The sequence below is a fragment of the Ahaetulla prasina genome, chromosome 1 (genome assembly GCF_028640845.1).
Source record: "Ahaetulla prasina isolate Xishuangbanna chromosome 1, ASM2864084v1, whole genome shotgun sequence".
Lineage (NCBI taxonomy): Eukaryota > Metazoa > Chordata > Lepidosauria > Squamata > Colubridae > Ahaetulla > Ahaetulla prasina.
In genome coordinates, this window is record NC_080539.1 from 358,972,170 (window position 1) to 358,986,039 (window position 13,870).

Sequence of the window (13,870 nt, forward strand, 5' to 3'; positions counted from 1 at the left end):
AGCAACAGCTGCCTGCTTTCTGTCCAAGCCAAGCAGTGCCTTTGACGAGGGGGACTGACATAAGGAGATCTACTTTACTTGCAAATGATTGTTGTTGCTGTATTTAAAAGATAGCCATTTTATTTAATTGTGCGTCTTCTGGTATTTTAGAATCTATCAGACATAAGAAATGGTTCTCTTTTGTGAGACGGTGGTTAATATAGAATAGAATAACATAGTTGGAAGGGACCTTGGAGGTCTTCTAGTCCAACCCCTTGCTTAGGCAGGAAACCCTATACCATTTCAAACAAATGGTTAACCAACATCTTCTTAAAAACTTCCAGTGTTGGAGCATTTAGAGCTTCTGGAGACAAGCTGTTCCACTGATTAATTGTTCTAACTGACAGGAAAATTCTCATTAGTTCTAGGTTGCTTTTCTCCTTGATTAGCTTCCACGCATTGCCTCTTGCCTTGCCTTCAGGTGCTTTGGAGAATAGCAATAGCAATAGCAATTAGACTTATATATCGCTTCACAGTGCTTTACAGTGACCGCTCTAAACAGTTTACAGAGTCAGCATATTGCTCCCAACAATTTTTTTACCCACCTTGGAAGGATGGAAAGCTGAGTCAACCTTGAGCCTGGTGAGATTTGAACTGCCAGACTGCAGGCAGCCAGCAGGCAGCAGAAGTAGCAGTACTGCACTCTAACAACTGCGCAACTGCAGTTCATAGCTTGACTTCCTCTTCTTTGTGGCAGCCCCTGAGATACTGGAACACTGCTTTCATGTATAATTCTGTTCACAACATACTCGATATCATAAGCTTGATAGCCATATTTTAGCCTAGTGTGCCATTCAAATCCAATCTATAGTTAACATAGGGCTTTAGGGTGTCATGTGGACCAAAAGAGGAGAGTTTTATGGTTAATCAAATGAATCAGGAGACTTTTCTGTGTCTGCCTACATGAGTGTCATTCCATGCTGACCTTGTCTTTCAAAATAGAATTCCGAAAACAAAACCTAAATGATGACAACGTGAACTTTGGGAGGAAGAGACTTAAATCAGTCACAGAATATCTGATTTTCAACTCAAACGCTTCAGGGTCTATCTCTGCCATTTCCAGACACAAAAAATGGAAAATATATTCAATATTTTTGAAATTAGCATGGTGGGGGGGGGGCTAATGAATGTAAATCAAATACATTACAGTACTTAATGGTTATGGAGAATGTAAGTGCAACATTTCAGAGATAAGCAGCTGGAGATGGTTATTTCCTGAATAAGGAAATGTTTCCGAGCATAAGAAGAAGAAAAAAGAAAAGAAAAAGTCTCTTCAATGCCACAAACACTGTTCCAAACAACACGCCACAGAACTGGACTCTGCTCTGCCTCTTCTAAAAAAAAAAAAAAAGTTGTATTAAAGAAGATCATAGAAGACAGATTACAGGTTTGCTGGATTTACTACATTTCTCACTGAACTTTCAAGGCTCTGCAAGTAGTCCTCGTGTTACCACCATTCATTTAATGACCATTCATGGTTATGATGCTGCTGAAAAAAGGGACAACTACTTCACATACTCATGAAACCTACCAGTGGTGGGTTTCAAATTTTTTTACTACCGGTTCTGTGGGTGTGGCTTGGTGGGCATGGCAGGGGAAGGTTACTGCAAAATCCCCATTTCCCCCCAATCAGCCAGGACTTGGAAGGCAGAGAATAGATGGGGGCGGGGCCAGTCAGAATTTTTACTACCGGTTCTCCAGAATTGGTCAGAACCTGCTGAAACCCACCTCTGGTCCCCAGAGTCACATGATCAAAATGCAGGCACTTGGCAACTCTCCTGGAATCTCTCAGTTGCCATTTGTGGCCTTTCCAGCGAGCTTCTGGCAAGCACAGTCAATGGGGGGAAGCTCGGCCCTTCCGAGCTCCATTTTCACTGGCAGAGGCACCGCGGACTGGTCCTTCACTGTTTCCATGGCAGCCCCGCAAACCAGATCTAAGCACCCTGCGGGCTGGATGCGGCCCATGGGCCTTGAGTTTGACACCCCTATTGTACAGTATACAAGGGTAGAAAATGTACCAGACAAAGGAAAATACATGATAGAAGCTAGAAATATAGTTCTAGAAATTGGAGGAATCTAGAAATCAGAAAAGGCAGAAGCTCAGAAAGAAGTGAAGCTTGCAAGAGATACCCCCCCCCAAAAAAAAACCAGAAGGAGTTTTCTGGGTAGGCTAGAAATAAAAAAGAAAACCAAAAAGGGTTAGGTTCAAAAAGGGGTGAACATGTAAAGAATGAGGGTGAGAAGTGAGAACTTAATTCTTATTTCGCACCTGTTTCCTCTCCGAGGCGAAAGGGAGCTTGAGCTGGTTATGATTATATTACTGGTTGGGTGATGGGTGGGACTACTCAGAATAAATCAAGAGAGGGTTTTATTTATTTTATTTTATTTATTTATTTTATTTGTCACAACAGTATATATAAGCATAAGCATGAAATAACTATACGATATATAAGCATAAATATAATCATAAGTATGTGATAACTATACAAAATTGGATACAATCAAAGGGAACATTAGGACAGGAACGGTAGGCACGTTGGTGCTCTTATGCACGCCCCTTACAGACCTCTTAGGAATGGGGTGAGGTCAATAGTTGATAGTTTTTGGTTAAAGCTTTGGGGATTTTGGGATGAGACCACAGAGTCTGGTAGTGTATTCCAGGCATTAACAACTCTGTTTCTGAAGTCATATTTTCTGCAATCAAGATTGGAGCGGTTCACATTAAGCTTAAATCTATTGTGTGCTCGTGTATTGTTGTGATTGAAGCTGAAGTAGTCTTCAACAGGAAGGACGTTGTAACAGATGATTCTATGAGTTAAACTCAGGTCATGTCAAAGGCGGTGGAGTTACTGATAATAGAGCTAAGACAAACAAATTCAACTTCTGGGACCAGATGGATTACATAAAGGAAGTAGCAGGGGTGATTTCAAAACCATTCTCGATCATCTTTGAGAACTGGAGAACTGGTAAGATCCCAGACAACTGGAGAGGGGACGGTCAAATTTCTTCCCCATTTTCAGAAAGGGAAGGAGGAGGACTTGGGCAAACTACAGATCAGTCAGCTTGAGATCTCTACAGAGCAAAGTCTTCAAACAGCCAAACATGTTTATGAGCATGTGAATAAGCAGGCTATGATTAATAGGTTAGATAGATTTACCAGAAAAATATCATGCTAGAGCAGTGTTTCTCAACCTTGAACACTTTAAAACAGGGGTCTCCAACCTTGGCAACTTTAAGCCTGGAGGACTTCAATTCCCAGAATTCCCCAGCCAGCTTTGTCCTCCAGGCTTAAAGTTGCCAAGGTTGGAGACCCCTGCTTTAAAGCGTGCGGCCTTCAACTTCCAGAATTCCCCAGGCTTGATGCTATCTTAGATGCTATCTTAGGTATAGTGACCAGATGTTTAAAAATCCCGCTTTTTAATAATTTGTCCCGCGTCCCGCGGCATTTCAAAAAAGTCCCGATTTTTCCCCCCACTCCCATTCTGAAAATGGGAGGCAGCAACGCAAGAGGAGGAGGAGGAGGAGGCGGAGAAGGGGGAGTGGTGGAGAAGGGGGCGCGAGATCGCCCGCTGCCTGGAAGAGCCGAGAGGAGAGTCGAGCCTGCCTGGAAGAGCCGAGAGGAGAGCCGAGCCGGCCTGGAAGAGCCGAGAAGCAGCAGCCGCTCCTCCTCCTTCAGCCAGGTGGCGAGACACAGCGCGCATGCGCATCCCCCCCGTCAATGGTGTCCCGCTTTGCCATCGCTGAAATCTGATCACTTTAATCTTAGGATACATTAACAGGAGTATAATAGCAAATCATAGAAAGTTGTTTTTTCATTCTGCTCGATCCTGATCTGGACTGCCGTGTCTGGTTCCAGGGGCCTCAGTTATGCCATCTTCAAACTTGAAATCTCCGTAGATTTCTATAAAATCTCCAGACATTCAAACTTGAAAGTGTCCCCTAGCTCCCACTTTGAAAAGACTGATAAAAAATGTCACAAAGACAGTGACGAATTCAGAACACAGCTACCAAAACGCTGAAGGGCCTTGAGAATCAAGCCTTATGATGGCCAGTTGAAGGATCTGCATGTGTTTATCCTAAGAAAAGTGGACTGATATATCAAAAATCAAAAGTCCAGAGGGCAGCCCCAATCATGTGACTGTATTCAATCACACCATTGCAGCCGCCATCTTGAACTTTCTAGCCATTTTAAACTAGCCATTCCAGTCATAAGCAATGGCAACAGTTGCCACACGAAGTGATGAGTTCTCTTTCCTTAATGATCTTCAAACAAAGGCTGCATGGTCATATGTCAGCAATACTCTAGCACAGGCCTGTCAAACTGGGGTCCCGCAGGCCGGATGAGTCACACACAGGCCACACCCACCTTGGTTCTGCAAAAGCAAAAAATCATCGCGATATGTCATGATATATCATGATACGTCACGTGTTGCGATCGAGTTTGACACCTGTGCTCTTGCAGATCCTGCAATGAACAAGAGGGTTGAGTAGAAGATCTCTAAGATCCTTCTAACTATTTCTATGGATAGCTGAGACCAGTGGTGGGTTTCAAATTTTTTTACTACTGGTTCTGTGGGTGTGGCTTGGTGGGTGTGGCATGGCTTGGTGGGCGTGGCTTGGTGGGCATGGCAGGGAAGGACACTGTAAAATCTCCATTCCCACCCCACTCCAGGGGAAGGTTACTACAAAATCCCCATTTCCTCCCAATCAGCTGGGACTTGGGAGGCAGAATATAGATGGCGGTGGGGCCAGTCAGAATTTTTACTACCGGTTCTCTGAACTACTCAAAATTTCCACTTCAGAACTGGTCAGAACCTGCTGCAACCCACCTCTGGCTGAGCCCCAACAAGGTACAGAAAGATACCATCTGTAACTTCTGTTCCTTTAGTTGAACTTTCTATCTAGGAACAAAAGGTGCTTTTCCTATTTTGAAAGGCAAAAGGTATTAATACCTAAGTCAATGCCAAATGCCTATTTTTTAAATAAAATAAAATAACAACTTACCATTGAAGGCTGGTCTAGGACTATAATAAAGGCAGATTTGATTTGAACTTATCATTTGGCCTGGAAGGTAGAGTCAAGCATTTTCCTGGTAAAGAACATGACTAGTGCCTCCTCACAACCATCCATCATTATCCCTCAATAATTCTGGGGCACAGAGGAGTCATTATTTAAATCTGGAACTATATCGTGGTATTGTACTGTAGGAATTTAGCACCCACCCCCCTCCTAGAAGAATGAAATATTTTAGAAAATATTTAAAAAGGCAGAATATATTTCCCTGGATGATAAATGGAGAAACATGTTTTAAAGACAAAGCAGCTTCCTGACTCCCCCCCACCTTTGTCAATGGGCCATTAAAGCCTCAGCCAAGCTCACTCATTTCCCCCCACCTTTGTCAATGGGTCAGAGGTAGAAACTCATTCTCCCCACCTTTGTCAATGGGCCATCATCATCTGCAACATAATAGGACCCATCTAGCAACAGAAACTCACCACATGGCAAGGCTCAGGCAAGCTTGAGGGACAACCTACAATGTTAGCTAAGACCCCTAGACCACCTGGGAGTTTGACAACCAATCAGGATACTCTTCCTGTGCCCCAGAAAGTTCAAAGCTCAGAAAAAGCATAAAGCCAGGGAGCACACAGGATCTCAGCCCTTTTCTGTTCAGGAACTCAAGCCATGTGATCCTGACCACCATTAAACCATCTTTCCAAGCAGTCTCCATGTTTCCAGTGTCTTTGTCCCCACTTGGAACTGAACCCAGATGGATATTTCTTCCAACAGTACTTTAATTTTGGTTTTGGCACTGCTCAACTCTGAACGACTCTGGGCAGCCCAGAATGTAGAATATGGTAGGCTTTCCAGTTTCCAAAGTGGCATTTTCGGTTTACTTGTTCCTGGAAAATGGCTAATATTCTAAAAAGGCCCAAGATGGACCAGGCAGATGGCTATAGGCTACCCCTCCCTTTTCCCTTTTAATTCTGTTTGATTTTGAATACTATACTGCCACCCAATGGATAGTTTCCGTCTCTCTCAACTATCCTTAGCCCACGCATATATACACAAATGCCATGTTTTAAAAATACATTTACAATGCTTATCACTGGGGTTCCCTTGAAGGAAGCAGATCTCCAATCTCTGCCTTCAGTTTTCACTGTCAGTGAAATTCTGTAATGGTTTTTCGGTTTTTTTTTTAATGAGGAGGGTAGTCTTAAGTCTATTGTGGAAAAAATTCAGGAACCTGATAGCACTTTTTTGACTAATATTAAATTTTACTAAAATTCACCAGCTTTCATGAACTGCAGTTGCAACTCATGAAAGCTGATGCCTTTTTAATAACCTGCACAGTATTAGTTGAAAAGGTGCTACAAATGTCTTTTTTCACATAAAAAAAGTCACAGTCAGGATTGTGTTCAAATTAAAATAATAGCAAAGCAAGTTATGGGATCTTGCATATTAACAGGTTTGTAATATGCATTTATGGGTGATCCTCAAGTTATGACTGCAATTGAACCTGGAAATTACGGCTGTAAGTTGTGATGTTTGTCAAGTGGATCACCATGTGATCAGACCTGATTTTACAACAGTTCTAAAGTGAATGTCATGGTCATTAATCAGAGTAGAGCAGGAAGGGACCTTGGAGGTCTTCTAGTCCAACCCCCTGCTTAAGCATGAGACCCTATACCATTTTAGATAGGTGGCTGTCCAGTCTTTTCTTAAAAATCTCCACTGATGAAGCACCCTCATCTGGAGGTAACCTGTTCCACTGATTAATTGTTCTCACTATTAGGAAGTTCCTCCTTAATTCCAGATTGCTTCTCTCCTTGATTAGTTTCCCTCCATTGTTTCCTGTCCTGCTCTCTGATGCTTTAGAAAATAGGTTGACCTCCCCTTTTCTTTGTGGCAGCACCTCAAATACTGGAATACTGTTATCATGTCCCCTCTAGTCCTTTTTTTCCTCTAGACTGGCCAAACCCAAATCCTGCAACTGTTCTTCATACCTTTTAGCCTCCAGGCCTTTAATCATCTTAGTTGCTCTTCTTCGCACTTTTTCCAAAGTCTCAATATCTTTTTTGTAGTATGGTGACCAAAATGGGATGCAGTGTTCCAGGTATGGCCTTACTACTTTATGCTTCATTAAGTGAACCCCTTGTTTGCTACGGGCTGTTTTTGCCAGTAGCTGGAGGTAAATGCCAGTTTCCAGCATCACAATCCAAAAGTCACATGACCGCCGAGTACTACAAATGGCCATCAATGTGAAGTGCCCAAATTCTGGTCACGTGACGAGGGTGTGTGTGTGTGACATCAGAACTTTGAAACTCCGTCATAAGTAGCTTTTGGATAATTCATGGTAATTTGGTATGGTCACTAAATGACTGGTTGTAAATTGAGGGATACCTGTATTATATTTATATTGTGCCTTTTCTCCAGGAGATCAAAGTGATCCACATCCTCCAGTTTTTCTCTACAATAACAACCTTGTGAAATAGGTTGGGCTGAGACAGGGAATGACAAAGTCGATGGGGTGGATTTGAATCTGGGCCTCTTTGGTCTTAGGCCAATACTTTCATTGCTATATCACATTGGCCTACTTAGCAGGTCTCTGCTGCAACAGACCAAGTTAATTAACTTGCATAGGTAGAGCAATTAAGTAATTTTGAGCAGATTCTTTTTATGTTCTGCCCGTTTTGCAATCTTTACAACTTCAAATGCAACATGTTTGGTTAGCAGCTCACATTTACAACTATTAACACATATAAAGCAAAGAACAAGAAAGATGAATGGCCTCAGGATCTCCCCTTCCTGGAAGCATATCTTTGAAACAGCTCATTAGCCAGGGTATATAATTAATGTAATTTACATTTTAAAAATGCAGATAGTAGTGCCAGTTCATTAGAAATGTAACCAGAACTGCCAGTAATATAATGCCTTCATTAGAATGCAGCACAGTGAAGTAGCTTCTAAATTTCCAGAATTATTTAAACAGAAAGGAAAAGAAACCCAAATACTTGAAGGATGCAATTGCAGAGAAGCCCTAGATTCAAGTTCTGTTCAAAAGCACAACACTGCTGTTGTTTTGCACTAGCAACAAAATACCACCATCTCAGCTATGGCCCAAAGCATATTTTTGTCTCTCACTTCCTTTTTTCTTTTGCTTAATCTTCCTTTAAGAACGGTTCTGGACTTCCAACATTTGTTTTCTAACAAGCTAATTATGAAATAAAGTTCAAAACCACATTTATGTGGCACTTACCCAGAATATCTGCCCCATGGTTTTTCTGCCTCGAAAGTCTCCCTGTGCCACTTATTTCTCCTCAGGCATTCAAAATAAACTTGGTGGCAAAAGCTATTCCACACACTCACTGCAGAACAACAGCTTTAAACACACCACTTCCTTTTTCCTTGGGCAACATCTGCCTTCTTACTCTCCCCCCCAAGGTTGATTCATTCACTTTTCACAAGTCATCTTTCGCACTAATTTTGTGGCTGGACTCTAGGATGAGTTTTGACACTAGCATTCGTGTACGTATGGCATCTTAGCCACCTTTATGTGATCCCCATTACTAAATCTGCATTACTATTAATCTTCTCATAATTCACATCACCCATCTCCTTCCACTTATGACTGTAACTTGGTTGCTTGTATCCTTAGGATTTATACTGATATTGTTTCCTGATTGCTTATCTCTAGTCTATGACTATCATTAAGTGTTGTAAGTGTTGTACCTTGATGAAGGTATCTTTTCTATTGTTGGAAGAAATATCCATCTGGGTTCAGTTCCAAGTGGGGACAAAGACACTGGAAACATGGAGACTGCTTGGAAAGATGGTTTAATGGTGGTCAGGATCACATGGCTTGAGATCCTGAACAGAAAAGGGCTGAGATCCTGTGTGCTCCCTGGCTTTATGCTTTTTCTGAGCTTTGAACTTTCTGGGGCACAAGAAGAGTACCCTGATTGGCTGTCAGACTCCCAGGGGGTGGGGGTCTTAGCTAGCCTTGCTGGCTGATGTAATCTTCCCAGGTGCCATGTGGTGAGTTTCAGTTGCTAGATGGGTTCTATTATGATGCAGATGATGGCCCATTGACAAAGGTGGGGGGTGGCAGGAAGTTGCAGGGAGCTGCTTTGTCTTTAAAACATGTTTCTCCATTTCTCATTCAGGGAAATATATTCTGCCTTTTTAAATATTTTCTAAAATATTTCATTCTTCTAGGAGGGGGGTGGGTGCTAAATTCCTACACTTTTATGTACATTGAGAGGATATGCACCAAGACAAATTCCTTGTGTATCCAATCACACTTGGCCAATAAAAAATTCTATTCTATTCTATTCTATTCTATTCTATTCTATTCTATTCTATTCTATTCTATTCTATTCTATTCTATTCAGGGCAAGGAAGGAAATTAACAACAAAGAAATTGGCATGACATTGAAATGAAAACCAGGGTGTTTTATTGGTCTAAACCCACACTCCCCAGATCAGATTTCAAGAGTAAAACAATTGCCAATGGATCCCTTTTAACTAAACAAACTGGAAGTAGCCACATTTCCAGCTCTAGTCAAGAAAACCATAAAGATTGGGAAGCCAAAAACAAATATAACTTAGCCTCAGCTTTGCCTAAAGCCATCTTTAAAGAAACACAAAGGAAATGGGTGAATGGTGGGGGGGGGAGAATGTGGAGAATGCTGACCAGCTTTCAAATGACTGATCCTGAAAGCATATTCAAATGTAAAGGAACTTCTGTGAGAATGTCTTTAGGGTTAAAATGCTTTGCATTTGCAGCTACAAATTGCTGTAAATTCCACACAGCTTTTTCTACTCTTAAAGATTACATTGCCAGTGAACAAAAAGGACAAAAGGAGTCATCTGTTAGATATATCCTTGGATAATTTATTCAGAATTTATTTTTTTAATATAAACAGTTAATTGTTTAATATTTTACACACAGCAAATTTTCACTTTTATATTCAAAGATACTCTCTGTACATATCACTGCTCGGCTCTTATATGAAAGCACTGAAAAAATAAATCAAGTGAGTATATTCTCTATTTTTTTTTCAAAACCATGGCACATGTTGATCCTTTATTTTAAAACAAGAGGCTTTTTTTATATATAAAAACCCAACAATCAAAAACTGTGTTCTGTGATCATACACACACATAAACTGGGAAGAAGTTGACTGGCTTCTAAGGCAACCTTTTTGCTATGCCTACCAGAAGAGCAGAAATCCTCTTTGGGGATGGATGGTCACGTCTGCTTATGCTCTCCTCCCTCAAAGACTCAAAGCAGTGGCACGTTCATGTTCTCAGTCACAGGGATGCTATCCAGTTAAATGATAGAAAAGTTTCTAGAAATGCTTGTTTTAGGATTTTAAGACAACTCATCGGTTTTTAATTTCTCATCTCCCCCCCCCCTTTCCCAGCCCCCAAAACCAATAAAGGAATTATGTAGGTGAGATGATCACTTTCAAATGTCGGGTGAACACTGTTTTGCTTCCAAAAAAAAAATAAAAATCTAGAAGCACTTCAGGATGAAAGAGGGAAGTGAAAAAGACAAAAATCCCTGGAAACCATCCTTGTTCTTTCATGCTAATTGGGGAAACAGATGGACTAAAATAAGAAGAGCTACACACCATCTCTGCTAGCCTGCAAGGCTTAGATGCAAAACACTGACAAGTTCAAGAGTTTAAGGTCTTAGCATAGATTGAAACCCAAACTCCTAAAATTTGCTTTTTTAAAATATAATGATAACATGATCCTTTTGGTGTTTAATTTTCATAAAAATTCACATTATAAGGAAAAAAATTAAAAGCTTATGTAAAACGCAGGAAAACTAAGATAAAGAAAGCTTCTGGCGAGGTCCTTTTTCAGCAGATGAAGAGATTCATCTTGCACTGAAGAGCACTTGAAACGTGAAGTTGGAACTTCAAGAGATATAAATGATTAAGACAGAACCCACATACTTATGGGGCAGACTGGGGGAAGGCATGAGCAGGCAACAAAAAGGTTAAAGTGCACTGGAGATTGGGGAGACACCATCCGAAAGCTAAATTCAGAAGCTTTTTCTGAACTTCATAACCTAGAGAGAAGTACTTACGGAACACATAATCTATACCGATGGGGACTGAAGTTCATAATTTTCACTGATGGAGAAACAAACAAGATAGCATTGGCACACATGTAGAAAGAGTACATCTTTTCTAACTGGTAAACTTTACAAATGCGCCATCCTCCTTTGCTTCCCTTTTAAAAAATTCATCTTCTAGCAGTCTTTGGGCCTACAGGATTTTAAAAGTGAGCAAGATAAATTCTTAATGGACTACAGTATAGACCCTCCAAGCCCCATATCCTCCAGAAGTAAATTGTTGAGCATCAATTGTTTTGGGACCAACAAGGCTGCCTTTCCTTGGAGGTTACCAACTTGAGCACTGGTTGACCACTGATGGAAAAAACCCTGCAGGAACAGATAAACCTCAGAAAATCCAACTTTCTTCCACACAGTTCCTCCACAGAACCCTGAGTGCAGATCTGTGGAAAGTGCCTGTGTTGCTTCTGTCCATTTTATGCAAAGGTGTGCAAGTAAATTGGGGGCGGACAGTGTGCCACTGGATATTTACTCTCTGGCCCCATCTTACACTATGCTTACTAAGCAGAAAGGCAGGAGAAAGCCAAGGGGGAAAACACAAACCATTGACTCAAAAGGCTGTGTGTGGAGGTTCCAGAGGTCAATTTACATGATCACTTTGCTGTAAGCAGAAAGAGCTGGTTTTGATTCTTTTTTTTTCTCCCTTAGCTAGGACATTTTCTAGTTGAGAGATTATGTAGCTCTTCTCTGATCCGGGCACAGAGTGAAACAACCCCCACAAATTGGAAAGGGGAAGAGTAACAGAGTCCAGTAAAATGTAGGCAGGCTCCACGTAAAATTCAGAGCTAAGAGACCTCCGTCAGAGCTGCTAAGGCTTGATTTCACCGTTGGTGACCAACTGTTTCAGAATTTGTATAACAATGGGTTTGTGAAATATTTTGAAAAATTAATATGCACATGCCACTCTATTATTTGAATATTAAAGTACAGGTTTGTGCACTATATCTCCTAGCACTTAACTTTCCAGAATCACTTAAGGCCTCTTAAACAAGCAAGCTCCTCCACTTTTTCCCTTGATAGGGCAAAAGCTAAACAAACAAACAAACAAGATCAAGGAAGGTGTCAATAATTTATACGGTGGTTCACTATCTATGATTTAAATATGTCACAACAAACATATACACTTAATGCTAACCAGACAGAGCTCTAGAGTCATGAGGCAGGTCAGTAAGAAGAAGGGGAGAGAATTTGGCTTGTTTTGCCTTGTTTAGTCTTGTAATGTCTCACAAAACCCTAAACAGAATATTGGCTACCACTTTGGCTACCTCGTTTTGCTGAATGGCAGAGGAGATGCAATCCCCCAAAGAGTTCTTCAGTATAAAAATAATGTATTTAAAATTCATTCGTGTCAGAGGAATTTGGGCCAGGCAAGGAAGGACAGGGACACCCTCTCACCTCTGTGGTTAGATAAAACTATTATGTACAAAAGGACTTATCCATTTTCACCTCTACCTCCATATGCACACACATACACATTCAGGACACACATACTAGTTAGTTAATCCATTAAGAAGAAAAGCAGCAGCTGTTGGTCAAATCAAAGGAAAAAAGACAGACCATATTCCACACACATCCTGAAGATCCTTCAGTCTTTTTTTTTTTTTTAAAAATGCTAAAATCACAAAAGAGGCTCTCCAGAGAGGCTGGCAGAAGAGAAGAGCTTCAGGTTCTGCTTGGGAACGATCCAGTCCAAGGCTCCCTTCCCTGCAGTAGTACAGAGAACCCGCAGTCCCTCTGCTCAGAGCAAGGGTAGACAAAAGTTCTCTTTTCTAACGGTCGTTGTGTGAAGTCACTCCCTATCTCAAAATCAAGAGTTGCATGAGGAGATCAGCAGCCACAGAATTGTCCATTTGTTTCACAGATAAAGTCCGCTGACAGCAAGTGAATTGTTGCACCAAAAAAGAAGAAGAGAAACACACAAGACACCCTCCCCTATCCCAAATGGTCATTCTGTTTTGATGATTAAAAATCTGAATAGAAAGTGAGTCGGTGTGTCTCAAATGCTGTACCAGCAATACTGCAAGTCCTGAGATTTGTATCATGAGGAAAAGCCAAGGGAACTATTAGGATGGGCTTGAGTGAGGCATGGAGAGGATACGGCCATTCTTCTTGCCACCATTCATGTGAGTGTAAGGGATGTGCTCCTCATAGTTCCCTTTGAATCCTAGAGAGGGCCCATTGTCCCGCCCTAGGATCTCATCCCGCTGAGAGTAAGAGGCCGGGTCAAGAGGGATGCTCTCCATGTTTTCAAAGTCCAGCTCATACTCTTCTGTCTCCGGTGGCTTATTCTCCTCACTATAAAAAAATGAAACTTCTCGGAAAGTCAGGTGAAGATCATCCTTCAGCATTTCAATGATCTCGATGAAGGAGGGGCGCATCTTGGGATTGTACTGCCAACACATCTGCATGAAGTTGTGGCTGGAATTGCAAACAAACTAGGTTAAGGTTTTGTCCAGCAAATTATTTCAGGCTCTTGCTTCCAGCCCCAATTAAAAGATAAAAGGTTTCCTCACTGGAGTGGAGGTTTCTTTTTCTCTCTCTATTGAACAGTCGTATTGCAGAGGAGGAATCTGCACATAACCTTTTCTCATTTGGATTGGAAAAATAACCTAAAAGTACATTTCTTCTTCCATCCTCTTTACAGCTGAAGAAACTAGGGAGGGTTTCTTCTGAGCCGCTTGC

General features: G+C 41.4%; 1 protein-coding gene across 1 annotated transcript in view; it reads right to left on the bottom strand.

Annotated features, from left to right (window-relative positions):
* Positions 1-9,912: 9,912 nt before the first annotated feature.
* The window catches only part of INSR (insulin receptor), a 97,747-nt gene continuing 93,789 nt past the window's right edge, over positions 9,913-13,870 (bottom strand). The window contains exon 21 of the mRNA XM_058163240.1: positions 9,913-13,606. Coding sequence (XP_058019223.1) covers positions 13,252-13,606 — 355 coding nt within the window. The 3' untranslated portion in view covers positions 9,913-13,251. The remainder of the gene's footprint in view (positions 13,607-13,870) is intronic.